The sequence below is a fragment of the Harpia harpyja genome, chromosome 19, assembly GCF_026419915.1.
Source record: "Harpia harpyja isolate bHarHar1 chromosome 19, bHarHar1 primary haplotype, whole genome shotgun sequence".
In the NCBI taxonomy this organism is placed as follows: Eukaryota; Metazoa; Chordata; class Aves; order Accipitriformes; family Accipitridae; genus Harpia; species Harpia harpyja.
In genome coordinates, this window is record NC_068958.1 from 18951680 (window position 1) to 18968740 (window position 17061).

The 17061-nt window shown below is 43.4% G+C and overlaps 1 protein-coding gene across 8 annotated transcripts in view; it reads right to left on the reverse strand.

Annotated features, from left to right (window-relative positions):
• ANKS1A (ankyrin repeat and sterile alpha motif domain containing 1A) overlaps window positions 1–17061 on the reverse strand; it is a 112006-nt gene that overhangs the window by 67360 nt on the left and 27585 nt on the right. For 5 of the 8 annotated variants that reach the window (XM_052814297.1, XM_052814301.1, XM_052814296.1 and 2 more), the window contains exons 2-10: window positions 15898–15978; window positions 14942–15098; window positions 12960–13022; window positions 6857–7153; window positions 6110–6185; window positions 5714–5815; window positions 4315–4410; window positions 4010–4206; window positions 2012–2104 (exon numbers count right to left, since the gene is read on the reverse strand). In XM_052814297.1, coding sequence (XP_052670257.1) covers window positions 2012–2104; window positions 4010–4206; window positions 4315–4410; window positions 5714–5815; window positions 6110–6185; window positions 6857–7153; window positions 12960–13022; window positions 14942–15098; window positions 15898–15978 — 1162 coding nt within the window. The remainder of the gene's footprint in view (window positions 1–2011; window positions 2105–4009; window positions 4207–4314; window positions 4411–5713; window positions 5816–6109; window positions 6186–6856; window positions 7154–12959; window positions 13023–14941; window positions 15099–15897; window positions 15979–17061) is intronic. The other 3 variants (XM_052814299.1, XM_052814302.1, XM_052814298.1) reach the window with 1 other exon arrangement.

The following is a 17061-nucleotide window of genomic DNA, read 5'->3' on the forward strand; positions in this document are numbered from 1 at the left end:
ACTATTAGCAAAGCCCCAAAATAAGATGTTGTTAGTAATGAGCATGGTCTTTAAAGCGTGCTTAATCCACAGCATCCTCCCTCACCAGAACTGCAGACCGAACTGTGGAACAATCATGGCGTCTCTTCTTTTATCTGCACTTCCTTTTCGGAGATGAGTAGTAAACAAATGAAATTGAAGTTTAATTTGACAACGCAAGACTCTTAGTCAGCTACAAACCCAGAAGGTTTCTGCAGATAGTGAAAGAAGGGAGCCAAGCACCTCAAAACAATCAGTGCTTTTGCCTGTTTGTACTAATATTTTTCCATGATGAAAGTTAAGTTTCTTGTTTATGCACATCTGTTTTGACTGATAGCCCCATCTTGGCAATGGAATAAAAAGACTACTTTTGAAACTAGAGTTTGGCCCAACCCCAGGATATTCAATGACTAACTGTCCTGGCTCTAATGTGAGAGCAGGTCTGGAGGACAGCATATCAGGATGCTGCTCCGAGACGTTTACAGCATTCCGTAAGTGTATTCCTGTTCATGCCTGCCCAACCCAGAGAGAACATGTACTGAGATGATAAATAATGGGCAAGAGTTAGAAAAGCAGAGCACCCCGGAAGTAGTAAGCAAAGAAAAAGAATCGGGCCCCAAACTGCCTTATCGATACATCTAGAAGGTCATTTCCAGGTAGAACCACACACTGCCTGTAAGTTATATCGATGAAATCGGTTGCAAATCAAGATCTCCCCAGCGAGTCACTTGGTGTACAAGTCTATTTGCCAGCAAGATTTCCTTTAATGGATCATGTTTCCAAAGCCATTAATGGCAGGACAACACAGCAGGTGTTTTATAATTAAATATGGCAAGATAACTCAGCAGGAGCAGTCAACACGTTTCCCTCCCTCATGTTTATCATCATAAACAAGTTCTGCTTTCCAATTACACCGTGACCTGCTACCCAACTCTCCTCTGCCCAGAGCCAGCCATGAGACTGGTTATCACACACAGCAAAGCCATTTTAACAGCAGTGGAGAGATCAGTCCACAATTTCACATTTCAATTTTACTGTTTATGCACTCTTTGGAGCTCTACTCTCTCTATAAAGTCAGTTCTATTAAAGCAAATAATGTTTACTCATGTCTCATGTAGATTTGACATACTGCAGAAAACGGATCACATTTATGCCTTGTAGGAACTTCAGCAGATCAACACATTCAAAGCAAAGCGTCTGGTGAACTGGAGTCTGTCCCGACAGCTAGAGGCAGCACACACTCCACTTGGTTTACATACAACCTACTGCATGTGGAAAAGCAAGGAAATCCACAAGATTTGTTTTTGCTTTGAAGATTTTCCTGTGTGTCAACAGAAGTTGCCAAGACAGATTTGTGGTTTCACACACCCCCATAGATGGGTCTCCTGGAGAGCCCTCACATCTGAGGTTCACAGGCAGGTGAATAAAAATGAGCAATAGGAAGCCCAGGAGCAACAATGCAGAACAGGAGAGCTTCAGTTTCATTGAAAAAGCAGCTCGCATGCATTGACCTCTGCAGAAGACAGCTTTAACACATGCTGGGCCAGATTCTCAGCTGAATTCAAGCCCCCGATCCCTGTTCACGTCAGTGGGACCCAAAAGCCCACGCATCTCCTCCACAGCTGGAAGCTCAGAGGAAGCAGGAGGCGACGGCCCTCTGGGTTTCAGTCTCAAGTGAAGATGCATTTGGTGGGATCATTACAAGTGGGCAACAGTCCACATCGCAACGTGATTCAGAAAAATCTCTTCCTAAGGGAATTCTCAGCCAAGAATAGGAAAGTAAGGCTGAAGGTCAACACAGAGGTGCCCTGGAAGAACCGCACAAAGGAAGTTCCCATGGCAAGCGACAGCAGCAATGCTGGAGTGAAAGAGTATTTCATATTCACAACCTGACTTCCAAGGGAGCTAATCTCATAGTTGGCTCCTCCCAAATTATTAAAACTGATCTTTAAACCACACTGCTATAAAACACCCCAGATCAAGTCCCACATACCTCACAGGAAGCACCATGGCCTATCTTCTTCTCCACATGCTGCTCCTCCTCTTCATCAGGCGGTGGCTTGGCAGGCGGGGGTGGACGTTCTCTCTGTGGTTTAGAAGACCACTGTCAACTGCGTTGTGTTAAAGCATGTCCCCTTCTGCCTCCACCAACACTACGTCCACACTGCTGTGAAAGCAGCATGGTAAGGACCTCCTCAAATTAATCTGGCTGGAGGACAAGTTCAGTCCTAACAGCACAGAGCTTGGCAATGGTTGCTGCCTCTTCTCCTCCTCTCCAGCAGGAACCTATTTGGGCAGAGCACCCTTTCTGCAGATTCACGGTACTGCAGTCCTGTGGATGGACTGCTATTGATAACACAGACCACCCACTCCTGCTCCGCAGGGGTAACACTGCACAAGGCCAGCTCAGATGCACGTGAGCACCAACTATGCTTTCAGGAGAATGAAATTGCTCAGGTGGAAGGTGCTGTGTACACAGGTTTATTCCTTTATTACTTAAACCAGTTCATTCAGACCCAGACTGGTAATCTCAATGGCACAGCATTTCACAGTGAAGGTCAGCAATGAACTCGCATTAATGGGTAGAAAGGGAAAACACATAGCTTGTGTCTTAATGAAACAGTAACATAAGTGATTCCAGAGGCACCTTTCATAGTGCAAAACCCTAGAGATCAAGAGACAATGCTGCACTGCATTCCTCAAATACCCCCAGACTGCCTGTGGGCAGGAAGAGCTGCGCTGCCCGGCCTCGATGCAGAGCTGAACACATCTCTAAGTCAACTCCTGCCCTGCAACAGCCCCATCTAATGGCAAAGGGAAAGACAGCAGAGGTGAACCCCTCACTCCAAAAAAAAAACCAAACCCCCCAAAAAACCCCCAAAAAACCAAACCAAAAAAACCTCAAGCAAGTTTTGGGAGAAACTCCAGCAAGCTGCTGGAGCACATCCCTCTTTCTTCTCCCTTTTCACTGCAGTTCAGCCTCTCATCTTTTCTTATTTGTGATAGAGCTGAGCTTATTTCACAGACACTATCAATACAGGACTGTACGTAGATGGATATAAGCCACCAAGATCTAGTTAATAACAGGATAGTGCATCTTGTACTGCATACCCTAAAAAAGAGATCTGGCTGAAATGTCAGTCTTCTAAAGCTTTTGTCTCATTTCTACTACATTTGCTAATAGTACAGGAAAAAGGATGAAGTTCTTTGCAGAGAGAGAAAGCACAGTTACAGTACCACCAGCAGTTTAATTGTTCATTGCTGCTTTGCCTTTTGTCCAAAAATACATACATGGAGCAGGCTTTGTAAAACCAACCAGAAAACAAACCCTGAAGCTGACACAGCATGCTGCAAGGCCAGCATCCCATCTGCCCCATAGCAGCATTGTCACCGATTGCTAAGGGGGCAGCAGATGCAACTAACAGAAGGTGAGGAAGACTTCTTTGGAGACAGTTCCAGGAGCTTTGCATTGCCTTGAAAAGCCTTGAGTACCCTCTACAGATCTCTGCAAGTAATACACCAAAAAAATGTTTCCACTGCCAACTAGTTTCCCACAAGATATTCTTAAAGATAATTTTTCTGAGCGCCTTCTCTTGGGCAAAGCAGAGAACAAGAGAGATGAGAAAAATGCTCCACACAAAAGTTTCCAAAGCTTTCTTCTAGACAAGAAGTTAGCCCTTCAGCTAACTGCGATGTCCTGACAAACCAAAACTCACAGGCACCAGTATTCAACTGCCAGAAAAAACAGAAGGATACAACACTAGGTGAAAATCAGGCATGTAGAACTGGTTACCTGTGGGCAACGCCATGGAGGTTATGTGAACAGGCCAGTGAAAAAGGAGAGGAACCTGTCTGCTCTAATCAATGTCAGGGATGGGTTTAAAGATTTCCTCAAGTTGGGGGACTGGCAGCCTGCTGCAAAATCATGAAAATGGAGGTAAGTTACCTATCCTTCTAAGGCAAGCAGAGATGAACACACACAGCTACATACAGGCCTGACTCCTGCTGCTTTGAGACCAGTTGATTCCACTTCCTTATTCACAGACTCTCGATCTGAAGATCTCCCACTGGCAAGGCTGTCCAGGGAGTGGCAGGATGTTGCGTTATATAAAGCTTCATATGGGCTCTCCTCTTCTGGGTTCACGTCAAAATCTATGATCAGTTCTGTCACTGCTTTCTCCACATCACCTGTGGGAGGAAGAGAGACGTAAGTACATCACTCAGATTCTGCTCTTGGAAAGTCAGCGCTTGCAGGAAGAAGAGTGCTAGTGGCTGCTGTGTTGCATGGAAGCCTACCCTGAGATATCCGGCACACAGGATCAGTGGCTGGAACAAGCGGTGCTTGAACAGTCTTCTCTGCAGCTTTGGCACTTTTCTTCCCAATCGTGTAATCTGCAATGAGGTGGGGCACTAGGGTCAGTTTATGTCAATCTAGTTTTACGTTCACTCCAGCATATGGTACCTCCTCCCTTGTGGATGGAAGGCCAACTGTCAGCTTATTAAGTCTCCAAAAAATAACCAAAGTACATTATTAAAACTTGCAGCTCAGATCCCAAAATAGAAGCAGGCAGCCTCTTTAATCACATGCACAAGGTCAAGGATGGTTCTTTGAACTTTTACAGAGTCTTTAATCAGAAAGCTGCAAAGCTCCTGTGCGGACACAACGTCATGGAGCAGATTACTTCGTGTTGCAGACACAAGCTACATCACTAAACAGAGTTGTAGTCTGGTCTTCTGGAGTCACAAGACAGAGAAACCAGTTCTAGCTGTGGTCCCCTCCTAACCACAGGCAAAGCCAGAAACACTAAGCTTACATCAACAGTCAGACAGCAACATTTCATGCAGCTAGCTTGCTCACAGGAGCAAACCGACAGCATTTACCTGCAAGAACTTCAGTTTTAAAGCCCATCTTTGTCTTCAAGTTCAGAATAGAGATAATACCTACCAGCCTCACAGGCAAAGCTTAATTAAAAGTCTGCAAAGTGCTTTGAACCTGTAAAGCTCTCAAATGCTAAGCATGAATAATGCACACCAGTTCCATATGCTTCTGATCTTTCTCCCCACAGCTGAGAGGAAATTGAGACAGCATAATTACAAGGTATGAATTTAGCTAAGATGCCACATTTCATTCCCTAACTTGGACAGACACAATGGGCCAAGCTTCTTTATAAACCACAAGTAATCAAGGCCTTTTCTGTAAATCTCATCTGCAAAATCCATGCCCAAGCTTCACAATGAAGCGAGGAGTAGGATGTAAGATCTGTGGATGACTATTTGCCTACGCAGACACATAAAGGATAGCTAATCCAAAACCATTTCTAAAGCTATTACTTTGCATTCTGCAAGCAGATTTAGGCTATCCTTAATTTTAATTAACTTCTAAAGTGAGTTAAACAAAGCTCAATTAAGCCCATTTAAAATGTAAAAGTCATGCCACACTCCTTAAGCAAAGGAGCTAATCCCCCTAAATGCTCTGCCAGAAGTTCCCCTACAAACATTTGGTCTGGAGACACTTCACCCAAGCATTTAAGCATCATTCCTTCCAACACCTGTAAGATTCTCAATGAGGGACGTGACCTGAAGCTGCTTTGCTTTCAGCGCTTTCCAGGACTAGAGAACAAAACCCTGTACTTGCACTGGCATAGTTAGCACCCCAAACTTTTCCCTCCCGCCCACACAGAGCCACACTACTTACCTTCAATAAGAGCTGCTATGTGTTGGCTTTTCTGAGAAGGAAGTTCCCTCACAATATCCAGAGCTGTCAGGCCTCTGTTATCCTTTATGTTCACATCAATACCTACAGCAATAGGTGTAGAGAAGGCAAAAGCAAGAATATTTTCTAACTATGTGCAAATTCATATCTTTCATCAAGTCAGATCTTACATTTGTGATCATTGCTGGGGGGAGGAGCTAAAAAATGCTCTAGAGGCAGACCTAAAGCCAAACACCAAAAAATAACCTCTCCTGTAACTCTCTCCGAGAACTTTTGATAGCTGGTTGGAGAAACATGCTGCCACTATAAAGGCGCTTCCTCAAGTTCTGGGTGAAGGGATCACCATGTTATTGCTTCAAAAGAGGATCATTCTCTCACCTGCAGCCAGCAATATTTGTACCACATCTGTCTTGCCAAACAAAGCAGCTTCGTGCAAAGCACTGCCTTTTTCAGTCTGCAAATTAAATGGAAAAATAGCATGAAGCTAGACAGTGGGGAATGGTGAAGGAGGCATGTTTTAGAAGGTTACAGAAGCAATAAATATATGGCACCAAATACAAAGTCTAGGCAACGGTAACTACAACTGAGAATAGACTATCAATATTATTACAATGCTGAGAATGGAAAACGGGAATGGTCTCTTCAGACATGCGGGCCCAGGTTAGAGACCAAGAAAGGACTTTCTACAGCTTAGCAAGATGTCATGTTCTGAAAAGGAAAGACAAGACCACCACATACAAGCTATTGCTGTGAAAACAGCATAGTCACAAGTGGCTTGATAGGAAGAGACAGTTTGCCTCCATCGCTATCAAGAGCTCATAGTATTGCAGGGCAGAACAGCTTAGGTGAAAGGTTTTTTTTTTCTCCCTTGCTATGTGTCTGGGGCTCTTTGTCCAACTAACAAGCAGGCGCAAAGCATGCACAGCACCAGAATCCCTCTGAGCAGCTTCTCAGAGCAACCAAGAGCTGAACAAACAGCCCAGAGAAAAACAAAGCTATCACTCATCTTTCATAAATGATCCCTCTGGGAGGAGAGTTAGGTGGAGCTCTCCGTTATCATGACTACAGGGGTTCTCCATCCCCCAGCAATCAGAACAGCCCTTCACACACAGACACACTAGATACCTGGTAGTTGCTATCCATGCCAGCATCCAGGAGGACACGGACTACAGTTTTGTGACCATTCCTAGCTGCCAAGTGCAGGGGAGTGTGTTTCTTAGTGTTGCAGCTTAAAAGATTGGGGTGAGCATTCAAGAGCATCTTCACGACTTCCAGCCTCCCATAGAGCGCGGCCAGGTCCAGCGGAGTCTCAAACTTGTTATTGCGCATGGTGGGGTCAGTCAGCTCCTCCAGAAGGACCTTCACCACCTCTGTGTGGCCGTACTGCGCGGCACAGTGCAGCGCCGTCTCGTTGTCGTTGTTCTGCGGGGTCACAAATGCCAGCGTGTCAGAACCGGGGAGGACACAGCCACTCCATGCCTCGCTCAAACCGTTGAAGTTTAAATGCAAAAACAAGACAAAAAAGCAGTCGGGAAGCAGAGAGCCCAGTTTGAAACAGAGCCTGGAGCAATGTTTTCACCATCTCACTAGCCATTTACCAGGCACAGACATCCCCTCATGAACTCATCAACCGACCCACCCAGTAAAAGCTTCAAAAACATTCAGAACAATAAGCTTTACTCAGATATGGGAAATCTGCTCTACAGGAAATAGGTGCTATACATGGAATAGCTTGCTTTCAAAACACTGAGGTCAAAATCAAGGGACCATGCTAAGGTTTAAGGGGTTGTCGAGCTGTATCTGGATTCCCATTAATTCTGCTAGCACTCGGGGAAGGCAGTCTTACTTGTTGGCAGCATCCCACACTTCGGGGTGCCACAAAAATAAAAGGCTGCAATATATGATATGCAAACTGCAGCATTAATTCTATCTGCTGTGGCTTAATCATCATCATTTCAGATTTAAACTTCAATTGTTTCAAATCCTACTTATCCTGATTATAACAATCATTCCACCTTTGCAATTCTGAAGCTTGCAAGCTGGTCATTTAGAGAAAGGGTGCATTAAGTTACATGCAGTTTGTGAATTAGAAAGCAGTGCAATTAGATCATTCCACTAACAAGCCAAGGTCTCAGGTCAACTGAAGGAAGAGATGAACAAGCAACAAGAGAACACCTCCCCAGTGAAAGCCAGATCCAATTAATGAATGCAGCATCTGTCAGGTTAAAAATCAGCAATGCAAAGCACTGAAAGACAAGCAGCCTAACACATTTCACTTGCAGGTGCAAAATAGGAACATAGCCAGATTTAGGAGAGCCTTTTCTCAAATTAAATTCAGCTCAAGTTTCTAGTTTTACTACTGTGTGTTATACGCAGAGGGATTTCGGTTTAAGGACTTCAGAAACAAATACTTATCTAACAATTTGACCCATAAAAACTTTAATACAAACTGTTACACACTTCAAGTTTAGCTGAAAGAATCATGGTCGAATGCGTCATTTTAAGAACAGTTCCCATTAAAAATACTCAGAGAGCGTACTTGTCTCAATGGAGTTAGAAGTACTACTTTAGAAACTGAATTTGATCAAAATACCTTCCTTTTTGCTTTGAGAACACATGCACTTTTTTGGATACCAGCTTGTAGGAGCAATCAGTATTTTGCACCGTTTCACAACCACACTGCAGCAACTTGTACTGTTGTACAAGTACTTTAATCTTATTAACGTGTTAAGTCATTCTGAGGATTACAGGAGTCATGCATGCAAACTCCCATTTGTTTTTATCTGGTATTTGCATCTTTTTCAGCCATGTGAAAAGCATAAGGGAAGCAAGTTGTTCTGGAGAGGCTCTCTGCAGCTGCAAATTGTATAAAAGCAAAGACTAAGGAGGCAGGAAGCAGTGACAGCCACATGCAGAAGTGAGGTATTTAAGAAGGTAAGGAAAGCATGGCATCACTGTTAGCACAGAAGTTCAAAGCCAGACAATAGGCTCTATACTTGGAGTGGCAGAAGCAGCCATGGTGAAGCAAGGCACATACAAGTGGACAGAAGTTACTGTAGAATAAAGAAGTCTGCACATAAAATATACATACGGAGTGAGAAGTGGAGAAAATAGAGAACTACAGAGATCACACTTATCAATCAGCTTAAGCTGCTGGTCTCAAGGCATTTAAAAGGTTGGTAAATCCTATTATTCTTATTTGACAAGGAAGGGAACCCAGGTATCAGCGAGCCCATGACGCAGCCAGACCAAAGCCCTCAGCCTGCCCCAGAGCATGAGGGAGGCTCGCTAGCAATTTTTGCAGAAAGAGTAGGTAACCCCAGTCCCCCTGGAGCAACAGGTATCTTCTGCCAAAGAGCCATGAGGGGTATGCACTGCTCATGCCACGCTAGCCCTGGCTACCAGGGATTTCCACTGCTAGGACTGTCCCCCTCTCAATCCCTCCCTGACACAGAGACCATATATTTCAAGGGTGCTTTAAAGCACACAGCAACTCCAAACACCTGCCTGATGGCTCAGAAATGGGAACACAACATCCTTTAATAACATAATTGTTGGAGACTTTCCCCCATCTTCATTGCAATTTAGTCCAATTTTCCTTAAGCAGGTCAGGGCTCTGACAATCAGGGTGAAATCCCCAGACTTTCCTCCTGCAACAGAGATCACCAGGTGGTAAACTCCCCTGAATCTTTACAGCAAGTCTTTCCCCATCACAGACTGGGTACTGGAAACTGCCGCGATCGCATAAGTCTTTATTGCCTCCATTTTGGGAGAGTTTTGAGCAGCCAGAAATACTAGAGCCGTTCCAGGCAAGGGAGTTTGCCTCCCTTCCCTGCATCGCCTCTCCAAGCACAAACCAGAGTGGAGCCTGAACAATGAGCATGACTGCTCAGGCATACATATTTATTGGAGATGGAAAAAGAAAATTCCTTTCCAGCAGCCAGAAGGCATATGGGTTCAAATTTCAAGACTTCTTAGAAAAATAGAACACTCAACAGGGCCCAGGGGCTGCATGCTTGCAGGAATCCTAGCATCCCCCCCAATTCACAGTTGGGAGTGAGAAGCTGGGCTCATATGATGCCTGCCTACAGACCACAAAATGGGAACACAAGCAGAAATGCCTCTGCTTTAACATGGGCTCCATCAAAGTTTTCAAGCCCTGGTAACTAGATACCACATACCATAGCCCTTATGCTCCTCATCAGATGCTAAAATGGAGAAGCTACAGCTCCTTAAAGTTTATCTGCCTGCACGCCTGTTCCTAACACACCATAAGAGGGCTTTGATTGAAGAAAGGGAGACTTGGTTTAAATAAGGGAAAGTTTCTAACCTGCAAAGATTTGAATGGTTGAATAAACTGCCAAGGGAGGCTACAGAGCTGTCCGTCTCCAAGGTTTTTGAGAAGCTGCTAGACAAACACTGGTCAGGAATGGTTTAGGTAGACCTGATCCTGCCTCAGGGCTGGGGAAGGAGGCTACTTGACCCTTTGGTTCCATCCAACCTATTTTTAAGATTCCTTTGTAGGACTTTTGTCAGTGTGCTAATGGAGCCTTGCCCTATTAAAAACCTGCTATTTTGCTGCTCCAGTGACACGTCTGATCCTAACGCACAGACCAGGGATGTCCTGCTGGCATGCACTCTACAAAGTTTCAGTTAAAGGCAGGCCGAAATGAAAGAGGAACAAAAACATTAAGCAAAATCCAAACTTCACCAGGAGGTGACAGCCAAGGCACATCACAACCTCAGGCACAAAGCAGGCCAGAAGAGCTGGCTGGAGCCGCCCAGTCAGTTGCACCATCTCCTTCCCTCCTTTTGCAGCACGCGATTTTCATCAGTATCCCACATGGCACTGCCAGGAGCAGAGTAAGGATGAACAGGCCTCCTTCCTTCCTACAGGTGCCCAACAATGCCAAACACATTTCAGAAAAAAATGATCCCCATATGTCCAACAAGCTTTCGGGAGCTCGGCGGGTGGGTTCATTGCCCGGTTTCATTTGCAGACTCCAGATGGTAGGCTTCCACTTTTCTCAGCAGCCCATTTAGATTTATAGCACTTTAAACCCAATCTGCATGATTCATTTGCTTCCAATTAAAAAAGACAAAGGTAGTTTGTGCAGTGTACAATCCTGAGCTATGTGACAGCTTTTTCTACTTCAGCTCTGCTCAACTGGTTGGTTGCTTCATACAAAGTAAAGAACCAAATTCAAGATAGCAGGAGTTACTGAAGCAAAGTTGCTGCTCCATCTCTTAACTTTGCTTCTATCATTTGCTTTTCAGAAGTCTGTCAGGCCTGTAGCAGACATACTGCAGGAACCTCCTAGTGAACAAAAGATGTTGAAAAGGAAGGGGCATAGAAAGAAGCTGTTAACTATTTCTTTAACTTTTAGGGAGAGCAAAAAGCTTCTGGCTTTCTTATCTCTTCCTCAACAGGATATTAAATGTAGTCCAGCCTTATATAAATGCTTTCCTGCTCTTCTGAATATGCCAAAATGTTTGGAAGGATGAAACATCTCACTTGATTTCTGTATGACATCCCATCCTGCATGGGAGCTGAGAAGCTGGAAAGCACCGACTAAGCAAGGACTCTTACACTTCGCACCTGGACTTTTTGTGGTTCTCCCACCTGCAGCCAGGCTATTGAGAAAGCATCAAGGTTTGCATGACAGGTATGATTCCACACGCTCTTCGTCAAACCTGGTCAGAAACTGGTGGAAAGCTGGTCAGAACTTGTGATGAACCTAACAGATTGCGTATAAATCTTATCTCTCTCCTTAAAACCAAGGCAAAGATTTCAAAAACACTAGCCTTGTTCTCAGGAGCACTACAGCCATCTTGAAAACTGAACTGAGATTTTAAAATAATGCACTTGTCAAAAAAATAAAATCCAAATTAGAATACCTCGTAAACAAAAACCCACAAGAAAGTGAGCTCACTGTGTATTTCATCTTTATATTTCTTCTTCATTCAACACTTTAATGCTGGCATGCATAAGATTTTAGTTTGTTATTGACAATGTTTTAGAAAGCCCCTTTCAGGCAACAGAACTGCTCGACTATGATGTTTCCACAGAATACATTCGTTGTTGTAAAATTCCCATCTGGATTTTTGTAAAAATCACCAATACAGATGAGCTTTATCTAAATATATTTGTGCTTAAAGAGGTATGCACTAGAGTATTTCCTGAAATAGAAGTCTGCAAAAACAAACATAATTCCCAGAGGTTAGCAAGCTCAGGAACTTTGAATGTGTGTTTTTAAGGTACTGCAGATCAAGCAGAGTGGAAGTTTTAACTAAACTTTGAGAGACAAATCTGCCATGGATGGCTGGATCCAAAATAATTGGCTGGAAGCAACCGTGGCATGGTGGCTTACAGCAGAAGTATCTCATGATAAATCAGCAGACTATTATGCCATCATTGACCTGCAGCTTCACTATAAATTAAAATGAAAAATGGTGTCTGAGAAATCACCACCAGGAACTTTCTTATCTGCTTCCTCAATTGCTCAGCCTCAGTGCATCGTAAGTGCTGAAGTCATGCCTTTTTGTAGCTCAACAACTAAAAGTAAGAGAGGAGCAAAATAGGCAAGAAAACAGGAACAGAAGACTAGGGCTGAAGGGTCAGACGACACAACAGACTTAACATCCAAAAAGAGAGAACTGATGCAATAAGCAGGACATGAAGGACTTGGGAAGGAAGGCATGAACATTACTGCCTTCCCTTCTCCCCACCACCACCAAAAGAATTAACTGTCCATTCAAATGACAAATACAGCATTATGCATTTTGTAGGAGAAAAGGCGTGAAAATTCACTCCAAACAGCCCACAGAGAAAATGCATCCACGTTTAAGCAGGAAACAAAAAATCCTTCTCTTTGCATTTATCAGCAACATTAGCATATGAAATAAAACCTAAAGAATTTTAATTGAAATAACATTACCTTTTGGAAGTCATCCAGCCAAATCAAGCAAACTGACCATCACCGTGAGTCCTACAAGGCTAAGCAATGAAGGAGCCCCCAGGAAAGTAAGGAAAAGCTTCCCTTAAATTATGTTTCTATAACTGCTTTGAAGAAAGAAACCCACAGTAAATAAATGGTCGCATTTTAATGTTCCCCAAGCAGCTGCAAACTGAACAGGTATTATTGCAACTGGATGACATTGCACCTGGAAGCACGCGAGTGCAGCTTGGAGTAATGATGCAGTGAAATGCTGACAGCAAAGTACACACCTTGGCATTGATATATGGGTCAAAGGGGCCGTACTTTTTGAGTTCTTTGATCTCAAGAGCATTCTACAAAAAGGAAGAGGAAAAAGAAAAAAAATGTGATAATGAAATGGGTGAGATATAGCAACAAAGCAATGGGTGACTCCCAAGGGGTGGAAATGACAGAACACAGCATCTTGTTCCAGTCAAAGCTATTAACAGCAGAAGCCATTCCAGCTGCCGATTCCTGTAACTTGAACCACTGTGCATTTCATTTACAAGACTCCAAACATAAGCAGCACAGGCTATTCGGCTGACTTTTCTCATTTAAAAAGGCTCCTACTAAACGGACATTAATGAAACCTTACCTGGAAGGATTACACTAAGCTTTTAATCTTTTGCAAAGGTTTCCCCTATACCTGTCCTACTCAGAGCAGAACAGTTTACACTCAGGGCCCTCAGTCAATTCTTATCAGATTGATTGTAAACAGCTAACCACAGTTCTCAAATCTATTTAAACAGACTGAATGCCTGCAGCTGTGCCTGAAGACATTAACCACAGCCTCAAACTGGAAAACTATCAATAAAGACATTAAAACACACACTCTTAGTTATTTCTGCTCAGTTGAGGAGTGGTAGCGAATAGCATTACCACCATATATTTCATTTCATGATGCTTTAGAAGCAACCATGTAGCCTTGGAGCAGCCTGCTGCATGAAGTTAGCCATCTGATACAGAGGAATAGAAAACTTAAGCATGACACTGTGGTCCCCACAAAGTATGGCTGGAAGCAGGATTAGGACTCCTAAACCCGATTCCAAAGGGAGTTTTCTCCCCAGCTTCTGAAAAGTATGCACCGCAGATCAAAATTAAACAGCAGAAACTCACAGTTCCCAGCTGCTCATCTTGACTTTTGACAGATTTTGCTAAGCTTGACCCATGAGTATCTGACCTACTTGTATATTCCTTCAGAAGTTAATTCACATTTTTAGCCTTGTGGTACTACGGCAGACAAACTTATTCTGGTGTACTCCTCTCCTCCTGGATGAAAACCTGAGTGGTTCAGGAGTTGATTCACAGGGACATTAGATATTCCTGCCTGAGGGACAAGACAATCAAGGGCTATTGTAGCTATAACCATCTGATTTGGATCTGTTACTGCGTGTCTGCCCAAGCACTCAGCCATAAGTGGTTCAGTAACACTGCTCAGCTGGCCTCACTCAGTAAACCAGTTCCCTTATCCAAAACTCTTAGACCCAAAGAAATATTTGGGTCTTCCAGCAGTAGCATTTCAGAAGTTCGCTGGAATTTTAAGATACCTGCTGACCTCCACAGGGAAGTTACATGGGAGCCAGCCCTCCAAAGTGGAGACAGCAGCCGCTGTACAGAATAGCCGTCTTGTACAAATCAACCCCTCTGCATTACCAAAAACTATCAGCTTGACAAAGGGAAGAAATCCACCAGAAATTTTTCTTGCCTGATTGAGAAAATAATTCTTTAAGATTAAGCTAGGGATTTTTCTGGGGGCAAGTAGGGTTAAAGTTATCTTACAACTTACAAATTAGTTAACTGGAGCAAGTGCTAGAGACAAGCCAGGAGAGTAGCTAAGAGAGCATGGCCAAACAAAGACTAAACAAAGCTGCTTTGATTAGTTCCCAAAGGGAGCCAATATATCCTTTGACAGAACTAGAAACCTTCAACTATCCAGCAACTGAAAGGAAAAACTATGGGTTAGTTTTAGAAGCCCAGTATGAAAGCAGGAGACCACTTCCTAGGTGTGGAGTGATTCTCATTATCTCCATATAAACATATATACCTTACTCATTCAACCACTAACTCAGAATACTGGAGGTATTTGCTTTAGGCAGTGCCCTTCTTATCCCATTAGCAAATAGGACTTTATAACAATTACTACTAGTTTGGGAAGGGTCAGGAGCCAGCTGAAGTAATCTCCCTCCATCCAAGGGAAGCAATTCAAAGATATATTAGAGAAAAATACGCAGACCTGCTCATTCACTTTAGTATGCGAAGGTCCCTGGTGGATGAGGAGCTTCACGATGTCTGCATCCCCTTTCCAAGCTGCCAGGTGAAGAGGGTAACAGCCTTTACAGTCTGCTACATTGGTTAGTGCATCGTTCCTCAGCAGAACTTCCACAACATCCCTGCAAGAGAAGGAAACTTGAGTCCATAAGATATTCAGTCCTTCTTTCACAGCTTACATTCTGCAGTAAGTATTTTACAAAAAGTTAATCTGAACAGGAGTATTTCAGAGATCCTCTTGAAATGTGATTTTAAAGCATTCCTAGTAAATGTTGCCCAAGGGAAAAAAAAAAAAACCCAAACCAAAAAACACCATACTGCTGAGATGAGCTCAGGAAAGATCTATGTTACCTTCACAGTAACGGAGCTGAATAGGGACTGAAGTCATCCACAAGCCACTCTGGTGAAAAGTGAATTGCACCAGCACAAGGAACATGAATAAAGACTTTAACGCTATTCAATTTCTCAATGTCTTAAGTAGCAATGAACAATACAAGATTTACCATGCTGAAGACTGCAGTTACTTAAAAATGTAATATGCACAAAAGCAAATTTTAAGTGGTGCAGGCACAGCAACACATTGGACACCAGACAGACTGCAGAGGACTGTTACTGGAGAAGCCACCTTTAATATGTTGTTATATCTTATCCAAATTGTTTATAAATAAAAGGGTGGTTGAAAACCTCAGTGTTTTGCCAAATTTTTAAAGAGATGTATGATTATACTGTGCAGCAGCCAATGCCTCTATAGCTTCACTGCGCTGATGTTCTTCACTTCTTGTCCTGAAGATGGTGTAGTGCTGCACCATCACCACATTTTCAGTGGAAACAGCATTAGACTGGTGAATGAATTACACAGAAACTGTAGCTTGTAAAGCACATACTATCCTCTATGATCAAAGGCATTATAAGATGACTCACTTATGACCATTCAAAGCAGCATGGTGCAGTGGAGTGTATCCAGTACTGTCAACGCAGTTCACATTTGGCCCTCTCCAGATGCTGCAAGACAGAAAATGTACAGGGAACACTTAGGCATACACCAGACGGGACAGCTGGCAAGGACAAGTTTCAGAGTTCTCACACCAAGCTGGTTATCTGGAAGCAAATCAGTGGCTGGACAGCTGTGGTTAAGAGCAGTAATACAGAGAACAGACCACACAGCACTGTGTCGAGCAGAAGGGTTAGTGTCACAAAGCACACAGCCGGTACAGGGATTCACTACTTGATGCTTTATCAGACCATCCTGGTTTTAAATCAGAGCTCCCACGTTCTCCTGCTACTAGACATCTTTCAGCCATACATATGCTTGCGAAAAAACATCTTCAGAGGAACATGTGACTATTAAAGTTAACCACAAGAGACAGTAAACCATCAACCCATCGCTAATTCACACCCTTCTGAAGAATTTTGATGGCTCTGGGAAACCCTTTTCCCTCCACGGCAAGAGTCACTAGGGGTGTAAGTCAAAGACTGTGGGATATAGAGCCTGCTCTTGGTCACCAGTGTGATTCCACACTGACTTCTTACTGTCCAAAAATCATTTCCATCTGACAGCTGTTGGCAGTCTCTATGAAAGAGTAGGTGGTCTCCAAGCACTTCAGAGAATATTAACTTCCCTCCCTTGTTCAAAAGTCGAACACCAAGGACTTAAGGATTAACCCTGTAGAGGATTAATCTTCCCTCTAACCCTGGCAAGGTGTCCTATTTAAGAGTAGAGAAACACAAGTGTAAGAAGCTGGCACTGCTCTTGAGCTTGCTGTTAAAGGAGTTTGGTTTCTGTTGCCACCTGTCAGAAGTGCTACCGCCCTCTCCCAGAAAGGGCATGTGAACTTGAATCAGTACATTCTTATAAGCAAATTGAAATGGTTCACCTTTCCTGAAGATGGCCCTCTCTGTTACAACCCATCATTCCTTGTATGCTGGCCTGCTTTAAACTTAATACTTTCAAGAATTACACAGGATTTATTATAAGCCTAGACAATCATGCTTTTGCTAATACAGTACATTTTCCTGCATTGTTTTCTTTAACTAGGGGTAGAACTTAACAGCACCCTCTAATCCCCAATTTAATTGGTTTAAAAT